Raw genomic sequence first — 25,881 nt, forward strand, 5'->3', positions numbered from 1 at the left:
GTGTTGACTCACTTTGGTAAAAAATAATTAAAAAAAACAACCAATGAAATCTAAGGTTTTTAGACCTTCTTGCATTGAGCAAAAACAACTGCCAGCCCCACACATAACCTCAGTTATTAAATATGAGTATTATAAAATTCAAATATTTGTCCTTTACAATAATACAGTTTCAGTACTACAGTAGTATTCCAGCTCACCCTCGTCTCTCTAACCATGGTTATCGTCTTGGTCCAGGTCCACAAAGTGTTCCCCAGCGGTCTGGCAGCCCAGGAGGGCACCATCCAGAAAGGAGACGAGGTGTTGTCCATTAACGGACAAACGCTGCGCGGCGTCACACATGCCGAAGCCACAGCGTCTCTGCGCCAGACTCGTGGTCTTAAGTTAGCCGTGGTGGTCATTAACAAGAGATCTGAGGAGGAGGAAAAGGAGGAGGAGTCAGGCTGTAAGAGCGAGGAGCAGAGATGTTCAGGTGGGTCAGAAATTCAATTATTGATTATTGATATAGAGCTAATTAAGTCTGACCAAAACATTTACAGTTAATGTATAAAAACACTGAATCTGGAGTGTACGTTTGTGTGTTGCAGTGGAGGAGCAGGGAGCTCCGGTTCATGTAGTGCTGGAGAAAGGAGCTGGAGGAGTGGGTTTTACTCTGGAAGGAGGAAAAGGTTCGATCCACGGAGACAAACCTCTGGTCGTCAACAGGATCTTCACTGGTGGGTGACCAGGAGAGGAGAACTTCAGAGTCTTTCAAAATGAGTTTGGAATTATTATTTTTAAATATAGTTTTGGTTAAATAGTAAAAACTATATGTATTCATGAATATAAAAATGATTTTTTTTATCAGTGTAGCTTTGGAGTATTACATTTTTCCTAAACAGCGTTTGTATGTTTAAGTATAAGAGCACTGATTTTGCGTGTGTTCATAGGTGGCGCTGCAGAGCAGTGTGGTCTGCAGTGTGGTGACGAGCTGCTGCAGGTTCAAGGAGTCTCTCTGCAGGACATGACACGGTTCGAGGCCTGGAATATGATCAAGGCCTTACCTGAAGGGGCCGTCAGCGCACTGATCAGGAGGAGGGCCACCACCACAGATTGAGACCACCTGAAACTAATCAATAATGAAAAAAAAAATAAACATAGACAAATAACATAAAAAATATACAAAAAAAAAAATAAACAAAGACACTCCACTGATGGCCTAATAATGAAGTGTTTGACTTCAGATATCAGTCAACACATTTTAATCCTTAGTCTTTTTACTGTAGACATTTTTAAAGTTCAGGTTTTTTTCTGAGTGGATGTACACCGGTATACAGGTACCGACAACACCGACACCTGAGCTCACGTCATCAAATCTTCGGCAGCTGAAGTCCACAGCGCCCTCATGTGTTACTTGGACAAATACTGATGTAATACAGAGGAATTAAAATAACTACAGGTCATGAGGTACCTACTATACATCAAAACCAGAACTATTACTTACGGCTAGTGGTTCTCAACCCCAGGTACGCATACCACTGGCGGTACTTTGGCTCCCCCTAGTGAAATCCAGTGGTGAAGCATGCCTTTGGCTGATGAATTCATTTTCTGGCTTTAGCTGAAGAGGATAGAACTATGTTGCTGGTACAAGAATTACTTGAAGAGACAAATATTTTCACAAGTGGTACACAGTGTAAAACATTTAAGAACCACTGATTTAGGACGTTTACTCTAAAATGTACACACATTATTGTCATCATCTTCCAGTCTTGTCATCGTCACAAGTGAATAAAATCATTTGCACAAATGAGAACTGTTGTGTTCCTGGAAATGTGTTGATAATGTCGCTCATGGTCAGAACTGGACGACGACATCATGCTCGGGTTCATGGTTTTATTGCTGGTGATAAACAGAATAAAACACAGGACGTTGAAGGTATCAGCAGCAGATGTTCTGACTGTAGTTAGAAACTAAATCATCACAGCTTGTTCAGCCGGTTCTATTACTTAATTATGTACTCCAGATATGTACACAGAGCTGTACTCCGCTGGTGTGACAAATACTCAATTGTACCAGGTGTTCAAGACATCTGTTGTTTAGCAGCCACTCCTAAGTACACAGAGAAGTTCACATAAAATAATAAACATGTTTGAGGTGGAATCAGACGTCTGTAGATACACGGAGAGACGTCGTCGACATAAACACAACAGTTTAAAATAATGAAAAGGTTTGGAGAGGTCTTAGTCTGAGAGGACCGGTCTGACCACGAGGTACGTGGTCAAGGTACGCCACAAAAGAAACAACAGTTCACCATTTATAACAGTACTTTTCAAACTACAGTACATGGCCCAATGGTAGTATTTGGGCTCCCTCTAGTGGTATGCGAGAGAAGCTGATTAGACTTAAGTTCAGGGGGAATGACTCAAGCTGAGGACACTACGCAACACTCTTTAGAGATTGGTCTAAGCCAGTGGTTCTCAATTATTTTCTGTCTACGCCCCCCGGGGACAGAAATGTTTTGACTCTGTACCAGTACTGCGTCATCGTACAGGGTATCTTAAATAGTCAAATAATCGTCATACGAATAAACAGTCCACAAGGAACTGTACTGCTGTACTGTGAAGTTGGTACATACTTGTAGTACTTTGAAGGCCAAATATTTTTGTTTGAGAACCACTGGTCTAGAACATATGACAGACTGGAGAAGCAGCGATGCTGGTAGAACATTGAACACGTTTTCAGTCTAGTTTAAAACAAGGTAATATTGGTATATTTATACAGAGATAAAGAGATGGAGTGTAGGTTATTTAAGGATTGTCAAGGTTTGGTCCACATGTATTTGAGGGACATCGTACAGAGTGGAGGTGGGCCGGGCTGGTGACGTTGATATTTGTTGGGACTAAGAATCAAGTTTTATGGGAAAAGAAAAAGTTAAAAGGAAACACAATACAACCAGAGCGCTGGACATCAAGGACCTAGGGGGCAGTGGTGTTTCCTGGCAGTTAGCATTATGTTCCATTACTATCCTTTGCTAAATTCAGTGCCGTCACTGAACCCACGAAGCAGCAGGACCACGACCCTCCGTCTGCTGTTAGCTGAGCAGTGAGCCAACCGGCTGTGACCCATCTAGACCGGACCCCCGACAGGTACTCCAGGAACGGTTGCCTTCCAGAGCAATTCAAAGTCGTCCTCCGTTTCCTTTAGCCCCATGTGCAGTTTTTTATTTTTACTTTGCAAATATCTGATCAAGTGTTGGTCATCGCGTGATTTTTGCAGACACACACTTAGCTTGTGATTACGAGAATGCAGGTAGTCAATCAAGTGTTTGTCCACCTGGGATTTCTGCAGAGTCTCATAGAGTTCCTTGATCTCAATTGTCACGTTCTCCAGCCTCCTAGGATCAGTCTCTGAATTCCAGAGCGCCTCGTTGAACGTCTCTATTTCCTGCTGCAGATGATCGATCCTCTGTTGATAGTCCCCCGACTTCAGCAGAGCCTCGATGAGATTCTGATTTTCGTTTTTCAGGCGTTCGAACCTCTGCTGGTCAGTGAGTGATCTCTGCAGAGTCTCGTTCAGCCTCTGGTTTTCGTACTTCAGGCAGTACATTTTCTGCTGGTCGACCTGGGCCTTCTGCATGGCCTCACCCAGTTTCTGGATTTCTCCTTTCAGATGGTCAATCCTCAGTTTGTCGGCTTGGGATTTCTGCAGAGCCTCGGCCAGCCTCTGATTTTCTGTCTGGAGGTGGTCGGTCTTCTGGTGTTCATCCTGGGACTTCTGCAGAACCTCAGTCAACCTTTCGTTTTCATTTTTCAGACAGTCAATCCTCAGCTGGTCAAACTGCGACCTCTGCAGGGCCCTGTTCAGCTTCTGATTTTCATTTTTCAGACAGTCCATCCGCAACTGGTCGATGAGCGATTTCTGCAATGCTTCGGCGAGCCTCTGATTTTCATTTTTTAGACATTCAAATTTCTGTTGTTCAACGTGGCATTTCTGCAGCGTGTCACTCAGCTTCTGGTTTTCACTTTCCAGATGGTCAATTCTCTTTTGGTCAACTTGGGATTTCTGGAGCACGTCATTAAGCCTCTGATTTTCAGTTTTCAGATGTTCGATCGTCTGTTTGTCGGCCAGTGACCTCCAGAAATCCTCATCCAGGTCCTGGTTTCCATTCTTTAGAGGGTTTTTTATCAGATAAGATGACATTTTGGTCCAGGACAACGATTGCTCCCGTGTCTAAGCGTTTTCTAAATTATCTTGCTTTCAAAACAGAAAAATCCAACCTGGGTCGTGTGCTGCTGTCAGTTAAACTGGTGTTCTAATATCTAATATATCTGGTGCCCTTCCTCTTGGTGTTGCGGAGACCTTGACATCCATAACAACACATTAGGTCCTCCTTTTTTCCATCATGGCAGATGTTGTTTTGTTTGATGTTAGTTTGCACTGTGTCTTTCTGGGAAGCGTCATCTTCAGGTCTGGTCATGCAGCTGGTTTCTTTACCAGACACATCTGATGAAAGTGTCCCTGGTGCCAGGTATGATGGCAGTTGACTTCCATAAGGTGGCATTACAGCGTCGATGTTAGACTTTTAATTAAAGGATTCAAAGTCAATCAGTATTGGTGGGTCAGAGGTCGCCTGCTCTGGTACAGTTTTCCACTGTGCGTACTGCAAATATCCTCTTGGACATAATGCTGAAATTGGGTCGCAGCCTAATTCTTTCACCTTGGTGAAACGTATTTGATGCTTTACTGCCATCTGTTGGCAGTGATTTCTTCATGTCATTGCGATTTTCTTGAGCCTTTTGTATCAAAAACTCCACGATGATGATTTTGATGATCATATTTCTATACTGACTGGAGCTGAACGACCGACTCCAGTGTGATTTGTTCTGGAAGATTCCATTGTTAAAACTGTATGAGAATCGCAGTATTTCATGCCAGGTCCTTGAACCTTATCTCAGTTAAAGAACAGGGAGTTAACAGAAAATAAATGTTGAAAAAAAATTCTCTTTAAAATTTACAGTGTAGAATTATAGGCTTCTGCTCTCCAGGCATCCACACCAACCTACACCTGATTAAGAAAAGGTAAGGAAAGGTGTGAGGTAAAAAAGGCAAACGCCTTCACCGGCAGCTCAGTGATGACAACAACAACAAAAAAAATTGTTTCAAGTACACAAACAACATTGTGAGGTATGAGGCAATGCAACAGTTTGAAACTGGTCCATGCAACTAACACATTAAAGGTATTGATTGGACGTGAATCGGGAGTTTGTCCTCAGCACTTTTCACTCTTTAGATCGGGACAGTGGGTCACACAGAAGGAACTTTAAAACAATGACTGGAAATAAAGCCGCAGCCCATAGTCGAGATCAATGGATGTTCAAAATTGCATATATATTTATATATATATTTCATATTAATAAATCCCATCATTTGGATTAGTTACAAATATAAACAGGTGAGAAACACTGACCTCTACCTGCTGATATTGGCTTTTTGGTTCCAGGGAAATAAAAACATTTCTTTATATATATATTTATATATATTTGTTATATATATTAAGATGTATTTTATATTATATGTTTCATACACTACAATTAATCATGATTGATCAGATTATGTACAATCACAATAATCAAAGTTGGTCCACAGTGACCCTGTGATTTATCAACCCTCGTTTTCGCACCCAGTTAGTGTAAAATCACATAGGCTGCGGCTTTTTTTCCATGAAATACAAAACTTTTTTTTTGGAACCAACCGTTTTGGTTTTAAAATGTGAATTTAAACTGGTTAACATGTGGTGTCCTCTTCCTGTAGTGACACAGGAGAAAAAGATGCAAAAGAAATTTGGGGTAATTTCTAAGATTCTGTCACTGTGTTGGTCCCACGTCTGTCAGATTAGCTCTAAAACGCACCAGGGTTTTTGGTCCTGGTTTTAAAAGAATCTCTTAGCTCTTGGTGTCAAATGTCTTTGTGAGACTTGACAGACTTGGCCAGGTTGTTGTAGAACTCAGCCATGCTGGACGGAAAGAAAGAGTCGACGACAGAGCGAGGGAGCAGGCCCCCCAGGTCTGTCTGGAAGAACGTGTACACCTGAGTTTTGTTGGGTTCCCTGGAAAGAACAAACACAAGAACCAGAGTGAAATGGTTTCTTCTGAGTTAACAGAGAGATTTGTACGTAACAAGAATGTCATTGAGCGCCACAACGACCTATTTTCATCACAACTGGTGAAAAGTTCAAATAGGCCAAAATTCTGTTTTTGAATTAATAAATTCTAGAGGTTTTCAACAGAGGAAATAATTTCTCGTAGGACACTTTGACCTTTGACCATATAAACGGCTCGAAAGCCACGTACCCTGAGACTGGGACACAGATGCAACCACACGGGTGATTGAAGCCTCTCACGTAGCCCGGCTGAGGAGGACAACTGACATGGGTCACGTTGGTGGCTGCAGAACACAACACAGACAGAAACCAATCAAACATGGAAACAAAAACAGTCAGTATGAAGCTTCAACTTGCTGCATAGTTGAAGCTTCATATCATAGGATGCACATGTGGAGCTGTAGTGTTTTGAAGAAGTTCAATTCCCCTAAAAACAAGGCACTGTTTTTAATTAGAGACGCACAAAATCAGACATTAAAAAAAAAACGGTGATTTTTATTTCAGCTTTTATGACTTGAGGATAAGAAGTGCCGAGATGTTAGGACTAAGGATCTCACCAACTAATAGCACTTTTTCAGTGGTGTTACCTTCACCACCTTCCTGATTTGTATGACGTGGTCCAGTTGAAACGGGTCAGAACTCTCAGCAAGATCAACAACTTGTGCAACTTAGGTACTTTCAGTACTGACCGTTGGGACTTAAATAATTATCAGTGTGTTAAAAAAAACACCTATTTTATTTGACTGAGAATTAAATACATGGTGATGAGAAACCAATGACTTTATATTTGGTATACACACCATTGGACGAGATGCTTCCATCTCCATACTGCTTCACTACCACCACATCTACAAAGTCTCGTGGAGCTATGATACCCATGGCTGCTGAGGGTGTGACCGTCCGGCAAATGGAGGTGCCCTGAGTGGGAGACAAGAGAATGTTCTCAACATATAATTCAGTCAAACTGCTGGACAAAGTAACTACTGATAAAAAACAAAAACACTGTAACAAGAACACAACGCACCTCTGTAATTTGTTCCAGAAGCTCAAACCTTTTCACATTGCTGTCCCATTTGACTCGAAGCCCGTCAGGTATGGGCTTCAGGCACTCCCACACTTTCAACAGGCTGCCGCTGATGATCCCATCCCCCTTGTAACTGGCAGCAGGGTGGACGACAGGACAGGGTCAGGAGAGGAAATGATTCAGGCATGACTGTTGCCAATTAGATTTAAACATGAAGCCTAGGTTAACTGTTCAACCTCGGCACAAAGACAAACAGTAATGTTAGCTTAACTAAAGGGGTAATCAAGAACATCTGAGGTGGACGGGGCCATGGAGTTTAACACATACAGTATGACTGACTGAATGCTGTGTTCCCTATCAGCCAGTAAAAGGTCACCAGTCAAAGGATTAGAGACACAAATATACAAACAAGGTTTCGGACTCAATCAAAAAAAAAAAAAAATCAGGGAAATGAAAGGCTTTGTAATCAATTAGCACTGGTTTCTGTAGCAGGACTGTTGTAGCTAGCATTAGCTCTGGTGTCATTAAAGGTAAAAAAAAAAAAGTACAATAACAAACAAACCAGATTAACTTCATGATAGCGGCGGCGTTGGAGCTGTTTTCTATATGAAAACACAACCCTATTTCCTTATAAGGGAGACATTTTATTATTGGAAATAAACAAGCAAAAGAGGAAAAAAAAGTTTCTTACACATTCCCAGGGAACTCTGACGAAGGGCGCCACGACACAACCACATCATTCTGCCAAAGTAAACAACACATTCTCAGAAAAAAAGAAACATTTTCACTATACATCAAGGAAAATGTCATCTTAACGGTCAATGTGTTCATTAATTTTGTTAATTATTACAGCATAGGACTAAACTTCCTTTACTGATCAAAAAATGTACCGTTGGTGATACTTGGGCTTCCTCAGGGTGTGTGCCAGAATAGTACAGTATATTGTTATTTATTTTTTACATATACTTATATATAGTAAGTAAGTATATTTAATATACTTATATATAATATATATTGTTCCTGTATTGTTAGAATTGTACACCTAGCCCTAAGCAACGTAGTGTCGGCGCCACCCAGTGGTAGTTGTTCGTGATTTCGGAGTTCATTGTAACTGGGTCTCTCTGTCAGTGTTGGTCAACGTCATAACACGCCATTAGCAGAGGAGCAGCTTATTGGTTCACGGTGTAAAACACGGCAAATACGTAGAATAAAAACATGTCATACTTTTAAAACAGTGATGAAAACATTAGCCAACATTTACCGACTTCTTGCAGACTTTCCAGCCAGATGTGTCCGTCCTGTAGCTCTGCATCGAGTCAGTCGCCTTCTTCGCTTCGTGTTCGTAATCCATGATAGTTCTTCCTGAGGTGTACGTTACCTTACTGGGTTTTATTTAAACGACACTTCTCTCGGAAAATAAAAAACACTGACACGCAGCTTTCACTTCCCGGCTACAGGTCCACCAACCCCGGTCAAGTAAGGCTAAATCGCCGCTACACTGCTTCGGTTTTTAGACAAAGAGAATGAATGAAACGTGATGTTCGAATGTTCATAGTTAACCGACCGTCGACTGCAACACACGGCTGTGAGAAAATACGGATTAAACCCGCTTTGTTTATAAAAAGCACATCGTGTAACAGTTAAACACCGCAAATGAAAACTGCAAACCTTACTGGAATCCGCACAATATGTGGGCCGATATACTTCCTTTGTGAATTTTCAAAATAAAAGCCCTTGGTTTCCTTTTTCATATCGTCTTTACTGAACGTTGTCGATTGCCCCTGTAACAGTTTTACTTTTTAGTCATCCTGTGTACGCAATTGTCTTCTGTTGAATTTTTATATAACTTTAATTGTTGAGTTAAGCGCTCAAAAACCCTCATTTGACTAGAATTTAAAAATAAACAGAAATTAAATATCATATATAATCACAAAATTACCTTATTCTGATTTCAGGATCCATGCATTTTGTTAGTTTAATATTAAATGCTTGATTTATGAGAAACACGGTTGTTAAAGCAAGAGTGAGGATCTGGAGAACAGCTGTTACGTCACTGAGCAACTGAGTATTTTTGTGGATTTGCGTTAAAGATACAGTGAAACTGGAGGATGAAAAATGCCCAAAAGGTGGCAGTAACAACATAGCTACACCAAAAGTTACATAATACATAATATACGCATAAAAATACAACACCAGCAACAATAGTACCACACAGTAAATGTTGTGTCTGCAGTGATTTGCAGCTGAAGTCAGACATTAGAGCAGACCAGGTCATTGGAGTCGGTGCCGTTCAGGTCAAAGCTGCCTTTGGACTTCTTCTTTGCCGCCTTCCCCTGTCTGGTGTCAGACTTGAGGTAGCGCTCCTTGTTGTGGATAACTTGGATGTACTGGTCGGTGCTGCTGTTCTGCTGGTCGCTGCTGGAGGCCAGCGAGGCCGAGTCGGACTCAGTCACAGGGGTTTCCAGCTTCGCTCTCATCTTGGACTTGGCGTGAGACTCAGAGTGCTTGGTCCTGGTGGGAGACTGTCCAGGTCTTCCTGGGGATTGGATGTTACGCCTGGTCCGCACCAGAGGATCCGATCCTCTCCCACCGGGCTGGCCCCTTGGCTGTGACTCTACTACTCTCCAGTCCTCATTGCCACCGTCCTCCTCTTCTTCTTCGTCCTCTTGTGCTCTGTATCGTCCATGGCCGTCTTTAGCTGCTGACTTGTGGCTTTCTACTCTTTCGCCAATATAGAAGTTTGCAGGTTGGTTGAGGTCAGAGAGAGAGTGAGGCCGATGATTTTTACTCAGCGACGTCCTCTTCCTGCCTTTTCCTTCTTCCGCCTCTTCTTCCTCTTCGCTCAGATGCTGCTGTGACGCGTGCGAGCGGTGAGGATGTGGTTGGTGGTGTGCGGTGCGCGGCGTGTAGCGTTTGATGTTGCATGGATACAGCTCCAGGATCTCAGTGGGTTCCTCCATTAGGAAGTGTCGAGGGATTCGAGTGGCCGATCGCAGCAGCTTCTTCCTGGGCTCGTGCTCATTGACAATAACGTAGCGTGTGTGACCACGACGTCCTCCGAAACTCTGTGCGGGGATGAAACCGGCAGCCTCGACTGGACGTATGGAGCGTATGGTCTTCCTGTACAGGGGGTCAGAGTGGATGTTGTCAGAATATCGGGCTGGATGATTGTACATCAAGTGATGGTAGGACTTGGACCGACAGGATCCACTTGGGCCACTAAAAACCGGTGGAGGCCTGTTACGGAAAAAGAAACAAACCATGTGTAAGAGTTTCGTTTTTATTGTTTCATCATTGCATACGTCGGTACAGACTGTGAACAACAGAAGCTGCGGTGACGATGGAGTGTCCACCATGACGGTTCGAAGAGTTGTAAAGTAATGAAGTGAGTAATGGCAAAAACAAAACCAGCCGTAAACATAGTTCTATATGGGCAGCAGTGATTTAAAGCCACATCATAAAATAATGAATTATTTGATGATGTTGGGTAAGACTTCAGCTACTGTTTATTGACCAAAATGTTGGTTTTCCCTGTTGTCCAATCAGCAATCTGCACCAAAGAACCACACTTTAAATAATCCAAACCATTTTAAGCATGCAGTAAAAAAAACATGCCATAAAAGTTCACATAACTTACAAGTACATTGCTTCCTGCAGAAAACATTTTGTCGTGAGAATAGAAAAAGAAACTGAGAAAGTATTTAGAAGTTTGAACTTTTTCTACAGCGCCCCCTTGGCTACTAGGGCCCACCTAGGGGGGCCGCTGCCTGCACTTTAGGAATCAGGGACCTATAGTAACATGTAATTATCCATGTTACTATGTCTGTATCATAAGCACAGTGTTGAGCTGTTTTAGTTTTGAGAAAATAGTCAATTGAAATGCTGCGATCATGATGTGAACACAAATATAAAAAACAACCAAATCAGTGTGTTTGTGTGTGTGTGTGTGTGTGAGAGAGACCTGTGCTCCACACGATGTTTGGGCAGGACGGTCACCGTCGGACTTCTGATGGACCCAGATCCACTCCCTCTGCTCAGGTCGGGTCGAGATGCCGACTGGGTGATGGTGCGGATGCTGTTCCCGTGACGAATGGGAGACTGGAAGTTTGTGACGCTGCCGTTCCGTCTGGGAGATGGCGTGTGGACTGAAGCTTCCTGGCTGGTGTTTTCACTTTCCGGCTGATCCGTCTTTTTGTCCGTGGAGGTTTCCGGAGCCTGCAGTCTGGCTGGAGGAAGGACGACATCACTGAGTTTGACGTCTGTTACTGTTTAACTGGGAGTTCAGGCTTGGAGAGAAACCTACCTGCTGCCAACTGGAAGACTTTCTTCCTGTCTTCAGTTCGCTCCTTTAGAAGATAACAAGATATTTCACCGTTTATGAATTCACTGGTCAAAAACACTTTGAAAATCCATGATATAAAAGAATGGGGAACAAATTCTCCGAAACGCTTTAAGATCTGAGTCACTTTGACTTTTGCATAAAAACAAAAATCCTACAAAATTAATATTTATTTAAGTAAAGTGTAAAAATCCCTTTCATTGAATTTTTCGGTCCCAAGTCAGAACAGAAAGAAAGTTAGTAGGTGACTGGACCAATGTGGTTTCTAGAAGATGACTCAGAATCATTGAGTTCTTGAGGAACTCCAGCTTCAGTAAAGTTGAAGGCAACAGTCCAACGTCTCCAATAACCTTTATGACTGAGGACCTACATGGACTTGTTAACAAATCATTGCCTTGTTAACTTGCCATGACCCAGTTTCAAGCAGATGTTAGTCAAGCAGACCGCCTGACTAATTAGATGTGGAAATAGAGCCTGTCTTCACCTGCCCACCGTAGAGCTGATCTAAAGCCCGGGGTCTTAACTCTTGTTAATTTCTTCTGCCTTTTATTTTTGTATTTGTTTGATTGACTGTCACAGTGGGGTTTTTTTGTCAGGTCAAACATGTCAGATGACAAACACAGTACAGTGACTATTCTCAGAAAAACATTCATTGTTAGCGCTGTTGTCAGACACTCACTCTCTGGAGCTGCATTCTCAGCTGATTGTTTGTGAACTTCAGGGATCTGGCGATGGCCTGGAGGTAGTAGATGAGCATGCTGAAACACAGAGTTACAGTTAACTGTTGGGTCTTCTAGGTGTAGCTATATTTATGGAGACCTAACTGTTGGGTCTTAAACATTCTAGGTGTAGCTATATTTATGGAGACATTTTTTTGTAATTCTAGGATTAGAATTAAAGGTTAAGGATAAAGACTAAGATAAGGCATTCATTTGTAATGGTTAAGGTCAGGGTGAGGTCAGGGTGAGGTCAGGGTGAGGGGTCAGGGAATGTATTATGTTTATGTGAAGTCCTCACAACCCATGAAAACCAGACTGTGTGTGTGCGTGTGTGGAATCCTACAAGAGCAGCAGCAGTGCCGGCAGCACGACGATGGGACTGGTGATGTAACCCGTCACTTTACTGAACCACAGTGGGAAGTCACTGGCCACTGTTTCTGAGATGATGTCATATATTTTCTCTTGGCCACTGAAAATACAGGAAAAATATATAGAAAAAAACCTCAACATTATCCAATCATGCAAAACAGTGTTTCCCAAAAGTGGCTTCAAGCAATGTATAAACCTGGGTGGAGCCAAACAGTTACCTGAAGGGTCCGCAGTGCTCCGACGGTCGGTATCGAACTATGGAAAAGATGGTCGGCAGCATACACAGAAACAGCATGAAGAGCAGCATGGCTAGGTAAAAGTTATTAGATCTGAAAAACACAAAGTCGACAAAAAGATAGCATTAACGTAGAGTTGTTGGACTAAACCTAATTAGTCTTGTTTTTAAAATCAGAGATAAACAGAAAACAAACGCTGGTAGTGGTTTGATAAATAGGGCAAGAGTGAATTCACACTGAAATAGAAATAGCAAAGAGCGCCCCTCGGTGGTGTGGTTAGTCACTTGTTCTATTTACGCAAAACTAAAGTATGAAAAAATCCAACATTACATCTGGAGAGAAGGGAAAACATGCACAATTCCAGTCAATTTTTCAATAGATATTAATTTTGGCCCACTGTGAATTTGAGTTTGACACCCTGGCATAGACTGTCAAATTTGGCAGAGTCAAGATGTTTGCAGATGACGTTGTAATCTTTGGTGGGAGTAGAGCGCAGGTAGAAAAGAGACGGCAGAGATGAAATTCTGCACTGAAGAGCAAGAGGATGTAGTTTAGTAGAAGTGAAACAGAATACATCTGTGTATGAATTACACAGGGGGCGCTATAAGGAGTAGATGTAGAGAAGGTGGATGTGTTCAAGTACCTGGGATTAAACATCCAAAGTAATGGGCTGTGACGAACAGAGGTAAAGCAGGGGTATGTTCAGGGCAGGCTGTGGCCTGGTGGTTAACATGCGTGTCAACGGAGTCAGTTTGAATCCTGGCCTGGACCGGACCGTGTGTTGAACAAGCACCAGAAGTGCAGTCCACTGCTCCTGTGTGCCTGGTGTTAATAAATGGGCTGTATCACAGATGGGTTAAATACAGGATTAATGGAGGACTGGGTGAACAAAAAAATAATATCCAGCATAAATCTTGTCAGTTTGCACATTCAGATGCCTCGACGCTATCATTAGGAGCAGGAGTTGTTAAAAAAATAAACTATTTTACTATCAGCAAAATGTCAGTATCAATCTCCTGGCACAGAACTGAATTTAACAGCTCACATTAAGTGTGCTATCAGCTCTTTGTCTGAGCACGGAGCTCGGATTCTCCAACGCATCTGGGAGTGACTGATAAGGACGCAGGGAAACCAACGACGGCTCTATTACATAAATCCTGATGGGGGCAGCGCTGCAGGCTTTCGTGTGTATTAGTGCAGCCATAGAGGGAGCCACAGGACGACACACTGATTTGTTCCTATCACTGCAAAGCAGGAAAATGAGAAGCGATGACGGGACGAGGGTACTTGATTTGTGCAGCTTGACATGAGACATGTCTTCATTTCCACGAAACTCTGTAGACACAGGTTTTTTTTTTCCTTAGGCAATTTTTGTAGCCCAGGTTTCTCCTCAGAATGTTACCACTGAAATTGATCAGCGTGACCCAAACGTATTGCACTAATTAAGTGAAAGTGATTTCTGTCACCACCGCACACAACGAACTTGTCCTCTGCATTTAACCCATCACCTTAGCCAGCAGGGGGCAGCTCAAGCTAAGTGCCTACGGAGCAATGTGTGGGGACAGTGCCATGGTCAATGCCCCTCGGTGGCACCATGGGGGCTGGTGGAATCGAACCTGCGACATTCTGGACAGGAATCCACTTCCTTAAACACTGCTCACACCTGTCATTTTATATTCCCCATATCATTCCATTACAAAAAAATAATAAAAGAGATGTTCGTGAAGTGTGTGTGTGTGAGTGTGTGTCCCCGACCTGGAGGCTCTGAACACTTGCTGATGAGGAACATTACAGGTGAGGACAGCCCAGCTCCTCAGATACATCAGACCAATCAGCTTCAACACATTGAAAGCAGGAAGGCAGGGAGAGAAGAATGCCCCCATCCTGTAGAATAGAATGAGACCATTAAACCACACACACACACACACGTACTCACACGCACACACTCTCTCACACACAGCCTAATAGTTTCCTTTCATTACGTTCATTGTTGCAGGACGACGTTTGTGAAATGAGATGAGGAAATACTGTCGACACCACGACCAGAGGCCGCGGTCCTTTAGCAGGGTCAGGGAGAGTGGTCAGCAGCGGCTACAGCCCTAACTCTGAATCAGATGCTCTATTACACACACAGTGACAGGGCAGGACTGCAGTAATGGGAGTGTCAGAGAAGATGTCCTGCCTGTCTCCTCCACCTACCAGATCATTCCTTGGTTATAAATCAGATGCAGAACGTTTTCGGCTATTTTGAATTCTCCATATTCAGGCTGAGGAGAGATGAAAAAAAAAAACAGGAATAAAAAAGTGTGCAGACATTTGAGGTTAATTATTCATTACATACGATACAGGACATGTTACCAGGACCATGTTAATACTTCTTCTCAGTTATTTAGTTTAAATCAGACCTAGCCAAACTACGGTGCGTGGGCCAGATACGGCCCACTGGGCTATCTAATCCATCCCACAAAACCCTGGTAAAGACTGACACCAATCTTTCTGCTTCATGCAGTAGCAAAACCCTGGTAAAGACACCAATCTTTCTGCTTCATGCAGTACAACAAACTGTAATTCCTGTTGATGCCACTATAATGCAACGTGCCAAAGTATCTTTGAAAATTTACATTTATTCTTGTACATTTTATTTAAATTAATTTACCCAGCATTCCACAGCCAACCGGTATTAAACCGGCACAATAGTCAAATTTTATACCTCTTCTTGCCCACCCCTAATTTAGATGTTGTCCGGCACTCGCCTCCTCATTTTATGCCTCCGCTGAAGTACTTTAGCACCCCCCAGAGGAATTGTATAGTTCTCTCTAGAGTTTTTCTAACCACGTTGAAGCTCTGTGTAAACATGTTGCAGATCTGATGGAAACAAGTACGGAATGAAAACCTACAAACTTGCTCTCCAAGTCCCAGCAGCAGCAGTCACTCAGGTAACGGACCACCAAACCTCTGATGAAGTCAATGAGGAGGATGCTGGCCACTGTGAAGATCATGTCGATGATGGACAGCTTCAGCATCTCCTGGAAACACAGCCAGTGCACAGCTAGCATCGCTAACATGCAGTACAGTGTTCATTAACGTGTCTCCAACAATGAGGAGAGTCAGAACCTGTCCAACATATGTCTCCCAGCATTGGTCCTGCTGAGTCCTGGTGTTCTTCTCAAACAGAGCCGTCTGGTTGCGGACGGTCCCTAACACACTTCTGCTGCTGTTGCTCACTCCCAGCATCGTGGCGATGGTGGCCGTGGTTCCGTTACGATGTTCCGAGGCAGAGATCTCCGACACTAAGGTGGACAGACTGTCGCCCTCTGGCTGGGAGATGGTGGCCAGGAAGGAGCTGGACTCAGACCAGTTACCTGTACTCACTGGGACCTGGAGGACAAACATGAAGAACTGATATCAGATCAACTCTATACCCTCAGGTGATCAGGTTCATCCAGATAAACTTTTTAAAAACTGAGAAAATATTCAATATTTAACTGCAACTGTAACTGCAGCAGAAATAAGTAAACAGTATTGAGTTGCTAACTGTGTTTTTTTTAATTAATCAAATACATTTTTTAATGCATTTTAACACAAGCAAGTATGTTCACTTGTATATCCAATAATTGCACCATTCATCTTGTTGCTCTAACATTGGTCGTTGCTCAAACCCCGGTCCAGGTACCGGTGCCAGTCCGTAGGTCATATGGTTCCGGGCCACAGTGGGACACAGTGAAAAAAATGTACTTCCCTTTACTTTTTTCATTCAAAGTCAATGTTTCAAAACAACAGGTCAAAGGTCATTCAGACTCTGATACTAACAGAATAAAGTCTAAAAAATGTTTCAATGATGGCATGGTATTACTGGTCCACAGTAACGGCTGATACCGGCCGACCAGTCCTTGGTTCAAAAAAGGTTGTGGACCACTGCTTTGTACACAGTCGATACTTGTGTTGTTATCCTGTGATTAATGAGATTAAGCATTGGCATTTGCGGTTGTCAGCATTGAAGTTTGACGGCCGTGTAACTGCAGCAGAAATAAGTAAACAGAGATTTCTCTCTTGTAATGTTGTTGTTGTACTCACAGCAGAACTCATACTGTTGACTTTGTCCAGGAGGGCGATAATGAGGCTGTAGAGGTTCCCGAGGTATAAGACAAGTACCCTGGAAACACAGCGGTGGTTAATGGGCTGAGGAGGAATTATATTATAAATATTGTGATGAATCCTGGGCTGGGCAGCGTTTGATACCTGGCCAGCTGGAACCGCAGCGAGGTCCGTGGATGGTACATCTCCAGCTGAGCCACCAACTCAAACGCAGATGGAGCGATCATGGTGATGAGAGACACGACTACACTCACCTGAGCAGAGGGAGGACAGGAGGTGTGTCAGTGTGTCTGACATGGTAACACAGGTAGAACTCCAGCTGCTGAGGGACACCGGTCGTGTATGTTTGTATATATTATAATATATATATTAATATATACACATATATAGTAAATATATTGATAGAGTATACATACTGCATACTGTATATATTAGGAAATCTATAGTTTCTAAGTTTATAAATGTTGTATATATTTGTGTCAATATATATGTGTGTAAATAAATAAATAAATAAATGCACAGTAGAAATACAAATACACATACAAGCTGGTGTCTTTCTTCTTCTCCTGCTCCTCGACGATAGCCTCCTGTGAGAAAAGTACAAATAAATACCAGTTCCCACACAATACATTCATCTATAAGTTCAATATCCAGACTGACTGGATGTGGTACACACCAGTTGGACTGGTCCACTGGATAGCTCACAACAAAATAACACAGTGTGAAAGTGCACTGTCAACTGTTGATTCTTTAAACATGAAATTAATGTATTAATACAAAAACAAAACCCATTGTAAAGTAGCAACTGTAATACTAAAGAATATTTCTTTTAATATTTTTTGTGTATTTGCAAAGCTGTTTCTCTACTTGATTAAACCGTTGTCTCCCTTTGCCTCTCAGGTACCTTTATTCATATTGTAGTACTGAATTGTAGTATTTATGCTGGTATCGTTGTATTGTGTGGCTCAAAAAATGGTTTAAAATTGAATTGTAAATGATCAGTGTGTGTGTGGTGGCGCTTTGGCCCAGAGGCAATGTAGCTCACAACAAAATAACACAGTGTGAAAGTGCACTGTCAACTGTTGATTCTTTAAACATGAAATTAATGTATTAATACAAAAACAAAACCCATTGTAAAGTAGCAACTGTAATACTAAAGAATATTTCTTTTAATATTTTTTGTGTATTTGCAAAGCTGTTTCTCTACTTGATTAAACCGTTGTCTCCCTTTGCCTTATTGTAATTGAATTGTGAATGATCTGTGTGTGTGTGTGTGTGTGTTGCTGGTACCGTTGTATTGTGTGGCTCAAAAAATGGTTTAAAAATTGAATTGTGAATGATCTGTGCGTGTGTGTGTGTGTTTACTCTGATGTTGTTGACGATGGCGGCGCCCTTGCTCTCTGCAGCCTCTGGATTTCCTATCAGATAATCCCAGGCACAGAAAACACGCCAACAGAAGGTGAAGTTCTCATCAGAGGCACTGGCCAGACTCAGGCGGGAATTCTTTGCCATCCTATAAAAAAAACAGTTTTTGAGTTACATGTTCCACACACTCGTATGTGTTTGTGGTTTCAGGGATTACTTTCTCAACAGAATGATGAAACTGTAGGCAAAGACAGCCATCCCAACCAGGAAGTAAGCGAGCGGCAGTCGGTACCCGGCGCTGCCAATTTTTCTCACCCTGCCGTAGTAACCGTAGAATAGCACTGAGTACTGGAGGTAGCCCTGCGGAGATCAAACATACACCACGTACTGTATGACGTCATGACAGGAAGTAAACAGACACAAATATATATGTCATCAGTAAATATACATATGGATTTCACAGTGATTACAAACAATAAAACTATATTTTACAGCCGTAGTAAACTGTTGGAACTCAACAAATATGAGGTGAAAATGACCCTCAGTAAAGTCTGAGTAATGGTCCATTACAGGTATGTGTGTGAGTAACGTCCTATTAATGAAAGTCATAAAAACAAAGAGAGCAGTACCCCCAGAGACCAGATGGTGTCCAGGTCCTGGGCCGAGGCCAGATGCTCCTTTGGGATAGTTTTACTCCGAGTGGTGCCGAAAGCAGATCCAGCCAGGAGCTAATGCACGTGCGCGTGCACACACACACACACACACACACACACACACACACACGTTACTCAGTAATTTACATTACTGTTAATTTAGTTAATATATTTACTTATTGACATACAGTAAACTACTCTGAAAAGAATAGGGACTAAAGAAACATTTACAGTAACAAACAATGACAACAATAAGAATTTATCATTTGTTTACAGTAACAGACAATGACAACAATAAGAATTTATCATTCGTTTTTAGAGTATTTCGAGTATGTGCTTGTACAGTGAAGAATGTCAGAGCCGCACTGACCTCTGGGAGAACGATGAACGCTCCAGTCATGATGGTCAGGACGATGTTGATCCCAAACAACCAGCGCAGGAAGATGAAGTAGGAGGCCACGCCTGATCCAAAGTGACCTCACGGAGACACAGAGAACATTCCAGATACTCAGCACTGACCAACGTCACATCCTCTCCTCACACTTTTAAGGCCAGTCATGGTTACATAATTTAATTTAAATTAAAAAATTAATCAGCCACAAAATCATTAGGAGCTTTGAGAGGCATTAATAAAATCTGAAAAAATGGAAAATGTTTTTTTATTTATGATTCTTTTAACTACAGCTTTGCAGCATTGCAGCTCATTTAATTAATCACATAGTCAAACAGCGGTTTATACAGATAAATAAATAAATAAATAATACCAGGCCTATATCAGTATCAGTTGATATCGGAATCAGAAATGAAGTGTTTGGACAATATCGGCAAAACCTAATATCTTACATCCCTACATTTAAATGAAAATAGTAAAAGTATTGTATCCTAGATTTAAACAGTACCTGTACTACCTAATGATTACCAGTATAAACAAGCAAACTGTGTTGAATAGACTTAAAAAACTCACTTTCAATTTTCTTGATCCTGACTTCCCAGGGGATGAAGATAACCACGACGTTGTACAGCAGACGGGAGAGTTTCTTCAGGAGCTGAAGGAGAGTAGAACCACATGGACTAATGATGATGATTAAACTCTGAGGAATTATTTACTGAGTTCACTGAGACCAAACAGGTTTAAAACAGTTTTCAAATCTTCTGACCTCAGCACATTGGTCACATGGGAATTTGATTTTGGCTGCTTTATGTACAAACACTGACCTGTGAAAACACTCAACTCAAAGCAATCTTGTTGTTTGACTTTCATACAAAACAACAAGGTCCGTGTTAATATGGTAAATATGGTATTAAATTCTGCATCGGCTTCTACTTCAAAATACTTCAATTAAACACCTTTTTACCTCCCGTTGGCCAAACAAAAATGACTAGACGGGCCGCATTTGGCTCACGGGTCTTCAGTTTGACATATGATATAAGAGTTTACTTGAATTAAGCCTAAAAGGGACATAAAACAAAGACATAAGACTCACACCGACGTCAACATTTTCACAGATGATTCGTTAAAACAAAGGAAGTTTGAACCGTTTGTTGAGGGAAAAGGAAAAATCCCCGCGAGAGAGGCTTCTCAGAATTTGTGAAGTGACGAGAGATAAAAATCAGTAGTGAGAATATTATTAGTCAGGATCAGGTCAGTTGGACCGATGACTCTGATTAATACCTCATCAGCAGACCGCTCACGGGAAGTCAATTTATTCTAATGGAGCCTGAGCTGCCTGAACATTCTAATTAAACTGAGCTATAACAACAGCCCATAAATCTGCTCCTGCCGCCGCCTTCCTCTGTGTGTGGATGTGTGTGTGTGTGTGTAAACATCAGAAATCAGCAGCTCAGAAACAAATTTCCATTTTTTATGATTCTGGCTCCGATTGAGCTGCTGCACTGCGTTTCTCATTGAACAATCAGACAGAGAGAGGAGAGTTGTAGCCGTGCACGGCGGTCGTTACCACAGTCTGTGTCAGGGCCCAGAGAGGGATCACAGGAGATTTTTTGGGATGTCAAAATAAATTTCCAACTTTTACAACTTGCAGCGTTTTACTCCTCATATACGGTATATCTGCAGTACACTTCCCAGCCACAGGGTTTCCTAACGTTCCACCGCAGTCAAGTAAAAATCCTAATGTTGTGATTGAAAAAATCAAGCTCATTCAAATGGAGACCCAGGGGCCACATGTGGCCCAGACACAACCTCAGAGTGGCCTGGTCTGTTACATGGAGATACCCGGGGTCTTTGACTTACCTTTGAGTTCTGTTCTTACAGTGCAACGTAACTTGATTTTCACTGTAGGAACGGAACTCACCTACAGTACATGAAACCTGCACTAACACTGTAGTAATGTCATAATCTAGAACATAAAAACATTAGAAGAGGCACGAGCCAAAATGAAGAGCAAAATGTACGTACATCAGCCCCTGCCGTCTGGTAACCTCTGGTTCTGGTCAGTCGTCCCTCGTATTTCAGGACAATTTCCCGAGCCTGTCTGAAAAACACACACAATCACACACGGTCATTTCTTCATGGTATCCACCCATTGTCAGATGATTGATCCTGATAACGGGTCTTTAGGAGCAGGTACTGTACGAACAGTACTGCAGGTTGGTCAGTTAAACACCGGGGCAGATACACAACTACCTACAGACTTTTATATCATTTCAAAGTAGAGCTGTGCGATATCTCAATATTAAGATTCATCACAGGTTCAATTACAAATGCTCCAAATACTCCATATTTTACCCAAACTGCCTGACTGAGCCAGAACATGGTGAGACAGTACTTCATCCTGTACTGCACATCCATCCAAGTATCCATTTCCATAAATTAGCGGGTGAAATAAAAGCGTTATTACTTCTAATTCTTCCTGAACCTGTCACAGTCGACGGCTTTCATTAAAATAAATCGTCCCAAATATCTCAGCAGCTTTACAGCCCATAAAGACAATGAACCAGAGTCACCGTGTCACAGATACACAGAAGCTGAACGACTGAGTCTACACGGAAAAACAACCACCACACTGGTACCGTTACACACACCTGGACAAAAGAGGGCGCTGTTAGAGTTGGAGAAAATAGACGTAATTCTGTGAAAAAAAATATGTATTTTATTTATTTATGTGGTTCAATCTGAGGGTGGAAGCTGCATTTACTATTAAAGACATGACGTTAAAATAACGGCAGTGCTCACACTTGTAACCCGCCCCAGTAACCTTTGCTGTGCCGACAAACGGCCGCTGTAAAGTGTGTTATCTGCGGCACGAACTGAACTCATCTCACCGGCAGCAGCACCAGCCTCCTGCTACATTTATTAAAATGTAAAACACACTGGTGTGTGTTTAGACAGCAGGTTGGATTAAACAGAGTGTACTACTGCAGAAAAATACTAATTTTATCCAAGTAATCTTTGAGCCAAAAAACTTAAGTATCTAAAAGATTATCATGTTTATCCCGGAAATATGAGGCTGTCGTGCTAAAAACATATTTCCAACCGACAGAAATGTTTGAAGACAATTCAAATGAACATTTAAAAAAGTTTCTTTTGGTTTTTTAACATTTTTTTTGAGAGGGAAAATTACTTTAGAACTTTGAGTTTGCGCCTCATTGGCCACGGTCGGGTTCGGATGTTGGCGATGATCTCTTTCTGGTACTGAATGTTCTGGAACATTTCCTCCGGGTCGTTACTGTCCACCCGCTCATCCTCTTTATCTTCATCTTCGGAGGAGCTGCAGCGGAAGACAAAGAGCGCAGTGGTGAGAAAAAAAGAAAAAAAAGCAATCGCAGCATTTCTTTATGGCAACCCCCGACCTCCTGTAGATATCAGGACAGAATATATGTCCGCTGTGTTTCCCACTGGTCTCTGATGTGTTTCTTATATTGACGTTTCTACACTAGCGTTAATGGAAATATACAGCTGTCGTTTTGGAAATAATTAAAATACATTTGAATAACTGATTGACTTTATGACAAATGTCCGGGTTTTACTGCTGCTTCTTGTTGCGGACTCTGGCCTCAGCCAGACTGCCACCTACCTGTGAGTTATGGACAGCAATTTGAAACCTTATCATGATTTTCTAGGGACAAATAAAGTTCTGTCAAAATGAATGATTTTATCAGGGAAACACATACGTTATGTGAGGCGATTCGTAGGAAAATATAGTTTTATTATGAGTTTGCATAAGTTTGTCAGATAATTTAATAATTAAATCATAATAATTTTAAACCAAATAAAATATCCTGAAGTTTTTTTTAAATTATCTAGATAGAAGTACTTCAAGTACCATCTACACTGTTCCACATACAGTATGCAACATGCAGTGTTTTATCTTTTAATTTTATGTCTTCTCCATTGATGGTTGTCGACGTTATAAATTTAAAAAATGAATGAAAGCAAAGAGATCAGCCTGGAATGAATTGGTTTGAATGAAAAAAAAAACAACCTTTAAACAGGACTGAGATGAAAAAAAAAAAAGAGTGAAGTTGTTGAAGATGTTTTCACTGAAACAGATTAAAAACCTGACCTGAAAACAGGTTAAACTGTAGAGTAAACTGTGTGTAGTGTTGCTGAAAGGCCATTATCATTATTAATGTTGACGACGGTCAAAGTTTTTGTTGCGCAGACTGAATATTTTAAGAGACAGTTAGAAACCCTGACTCCAGCCGCTCCTCCTCCAACACCAGGATAAACATTTCGCAGTTAGAAACCCTGACCTCCTCCAACACCAGGATAAACATTTCACCCAGAAACAATAAATAATAAAGATTGTTGTATTCTTCCATGTTCATTTTATCAACTACAGATGTAGTTGATTTGTGATTAACTTAACTCAGAATCCAGGCTCTAGACGAGTACATTTTCTGGTTTGTTTTCTTCTTTTAAATATTTATTTATTTTTCACCGGGAGAGACACCTGAAAGTGTGTTTGTTGTTGTAATGTTTGAGATCACATTTTTTAAAGTTTCTATTTTGGAAAGCTCCATTTACAGACAGAAGGTTAGAACGTCCCCGGACGGCAGTAAGGAATAATGGAGTACTTTGTACTTCTCCCTGATGATTGCATTAAAATTGTCCAACTGTACGAGCTACAGTACATAATGACATTTAAAGGTCACTCAGAGAGTAGCCACGAAGTGTGGTGAAAAGTGTAGAAGGCAGGCAGCGCGGTCCAGACCTGTGGACCGGGTGGTGCACTCACCCCTGGTGGTCCTGGAAGGCTGAGTAAATCCTCCTGGAGTTCTTCCTGACGCTCCGGTGTCTCCTGGTGGCTGACAGAGACCTGCTGCTGCCGGCCAACGACTCGGAGACTGTGCTCATGGTTTCTGAGTTCATGGATCTCAGCTTGACGGGACAACAGTGTCAGTGATGGAGCAACCTGCTGCTGTGGTGGAACATCAGTGGAGCATCAGCATCTGACACTACATCAGCACAGGCTGAGCCACACACTCTCACACACACACACACACACACACACTCATCTGTCCAACCACCAGGAGCACACTAACTGCTTAAAGGGACAGCGCCAATACTTGAAGGTGCAATATGAAACATATTGGTAAAATATATTAGCTCTGTGAACAGCATCACTTTAATAAATGTATCCATCAATTCAAAAAAGCCGACTCTAAAAATGGATTCAGATTAAGATGAAAAAAAAAAGTATATTATTCAAGACCAAGTTCAGCGTCTTTCCATCTGTACACAGGTACAGTTGTACAGTTGCGTTGTTATTGTGCTGTCGTCTCAGTGCACAGCTGCAGAAACACACTGAATAAAAACCTGATCTTCTGAGTCCAGTCATTAATAAAACACATGCAGTGACACAGTATAAACCCATCAGTTAGATAGGCTGGGAAATTTTTATAAAACACATTTATAAATAAGCAGGACAAATAAATGAGTCTATAAATCAGTGGTTGGTGGTGGTGTGTAAAAAGGATGGTACCGATGGCTTATAACTGTTTAACATTCACAAAGAGTACTTTTGACTTCTTTTCAATTTCCCTCTCCTAAATACAGGAATGAGTTCATTTACATACTTTTATAACGGCACTTTATGTCTGCTGGGGGTGGGGGCGCGCGGGGGGCGAGCTACAGTAACACTGCCTTATGTTCATTTGGCTCCTCACAATTAAATAGTAATTACAGCTGAGGGGAGGACGAGCCATTAGGCTGCAGGAGACTGTGACTCCAGCAGATGTCTCCTGTTTAATTAGTGATCGTCGTTCTCCATGGAGACCAGTCCGGTCCAGAGACGGACAGTCTGACAGAACAGCACCATATAGAACTCTGCTTTAAGGCAGTGGTTCCAAAACTATGGTACGTGTACCACTGGTTCGACTTAAGCTCCTGTTACTTATTGTCACCGTTTCTGTTTTTCTAAACATAAACTTGTTGAAACAGTTTTTGAAAAAGTCTGGAGTTTGGATTATTATTTTTTTTAAAAATACTCAAAATGAATTAATGATTAGATGATGATCTAGCTGCGGGCCAGATTTGAGAAATATGGAATTGGTCCCCTGGTCTAGTTGTTTGCTTTATTTGGTTTTAAAATATATAAGAGTGATATGTTGTTCTGTTAAAAGACATGGAGTAAAACTTATTATTCTTTAGAATATTTTTCACAGATTTCCACTGACTTCCAATGACTCTCAGACCAGTGGAGGACTTCTGTTTAAGAACTGACTCACTTCCTTCATATGACCACTGCACTCAGACACAAAGCAGAACTTATCAAAACTAACCGTCACTTAAACAGTTACTTAAAGAATTGTCATTATGAAAATGTAACTAATCTTCACAGGTCTGTCCACAAATAACATCCATCCATCCATCCATTTTCATCCGCTTATCTGTTACCAGGTCGCGGGGGCAGTAGTCACCACCCAAATCACATTGCACCGTACCAACCCCCCTCAACCTTCCTGCGGGTGGTGAGTCCACTG

General features: G+C 41.8%; 3 protein-coding genes across 3 annotated transcripts in view; 1 reads left to right on the top strand and 2 right to left on the bottom strand.

Annotated features, from left to right (window-relative positions):
- The window catches only part of il16 (interleukin 16), a 12,279-nt gene extending 10,495 nt beyond the window's left edge, over positions 1–1,784 (top strand). The window contains exons 17-19 of the mRNA XM_025055403.1: positions 235–469; positions 585–713; positions 927–1,784. Coding sequence (XP_024911171.1) covers positions 235–469; positions 585–713; positions 927–1,093 — 531 coding nt within the window. The 3' untranslated portion in view covers positions 1,094–1,784. The remainder of the gene's footprint in view (positions 1–234; positions 470–584; positions 714–926) is intronic.
- A 71-nt stretch (positions 1,785–1,855) lies between these two features.
- On the bottom strand, positions 1,856–8,980 carry stard5 (StAR related lipid transfer domain containing 5). Its single transcript, XM_008310211.3, has 6 exons — positions 8,422–8,980; positions 7,852–7,901; positions 7,161–7,293; positions 6,937–7,054; positions 6,327–6,420; positions 1,856–6,082 (listed from the first exon to the last, which is right to left on the bottom strand). Exons 1-6 carry the CDS (start codon positions 8,509–8,511, stop codon positions 5,932–5,934), a joined length of 636 nt encoding a protein of 211 aa, XP_008308433.1. The 5' UTR covers positions 8,512–8,980; the 3' UTR covers positions 1,856–5,931.
- A 137-nt stretch (positions 8,981–9,117) lies between these two features.
- Positions 9,118–25,639, bottom strand: tmc3 (transmembrane channel like 3). The gene is given in 22 exon segments (XM_025055857.1): positions 9,118–10,397; positions 11,122–11,386; positions 11,389–11,506; positions 12,179–12,257; positions 12,562–12,687; positions 12,806–12,916; positions 14,579–14,707; positions 15,023–15,090; positions 15,721–15,849; positions 15,938–16,201; positions 16,898–16,976; positions 17,063–17,237; positions 17,331–17,340; positions 17,461–17,505; positions 18,284–18,431; positions 18,501–18,643; positions 18,913–19,011; positions 19,307–19,413; positions 19,901–19,982; positions 21,353–21,428; positions 22,518–22,664; positions 24,135–25,639. Coding segments are annotated over 22 exon segments (3,522 nt in total). The 5' UTR covers positions 24,269–25,639; the 3' UTR covers positions 9,118–9,409.
- Positions 25,640–25,881: the final 242 nt, after the last annotated feature.

The sequence above is a fragment of the Cynoglossus semilaevis genome, chromosome 5 (assembly GCF_000523025.1).
Source record: "Cynoglossus semilaevis isolate Cse_v1.0 chromosome 5, Cse_v1.0, whole genome shotgun sequence".
NCBI lineage: Eukaryota > Metazoa > Chordata > Actinopteri > Pleuronectiformes > Cynoglossidae > Cynoglossus > Cynoglossus semilaevis.

What these genes read in the sequence shown, in the direction of transcription:
- stard5 (XM_008310211.3), bottom strand. Translation starts at nt 8,511, where the DNA reads ATGGATTACGAACACGAAGCGAAGAAGGCGACTGACTCGATGCAGAGC. An exon ending in TCAGAGTTCCCTGGGAATGT is followed by an intron (nt 7,294 to 7,851) that starts GTAAGAAACTTT and finishes CCCTGCTGCCAG; the next exon opens with TTACAAGGGGGATGGGATCA. An exon ending in TTCTGGAACAAATTACAGAG is followed by an intron (nt 7,055 to 7,160) that starts GTGCGTTGTGTT and finishes TCTCCCACTCAG; the next exon opens with GGCACCTCCATTTGCCGGAC.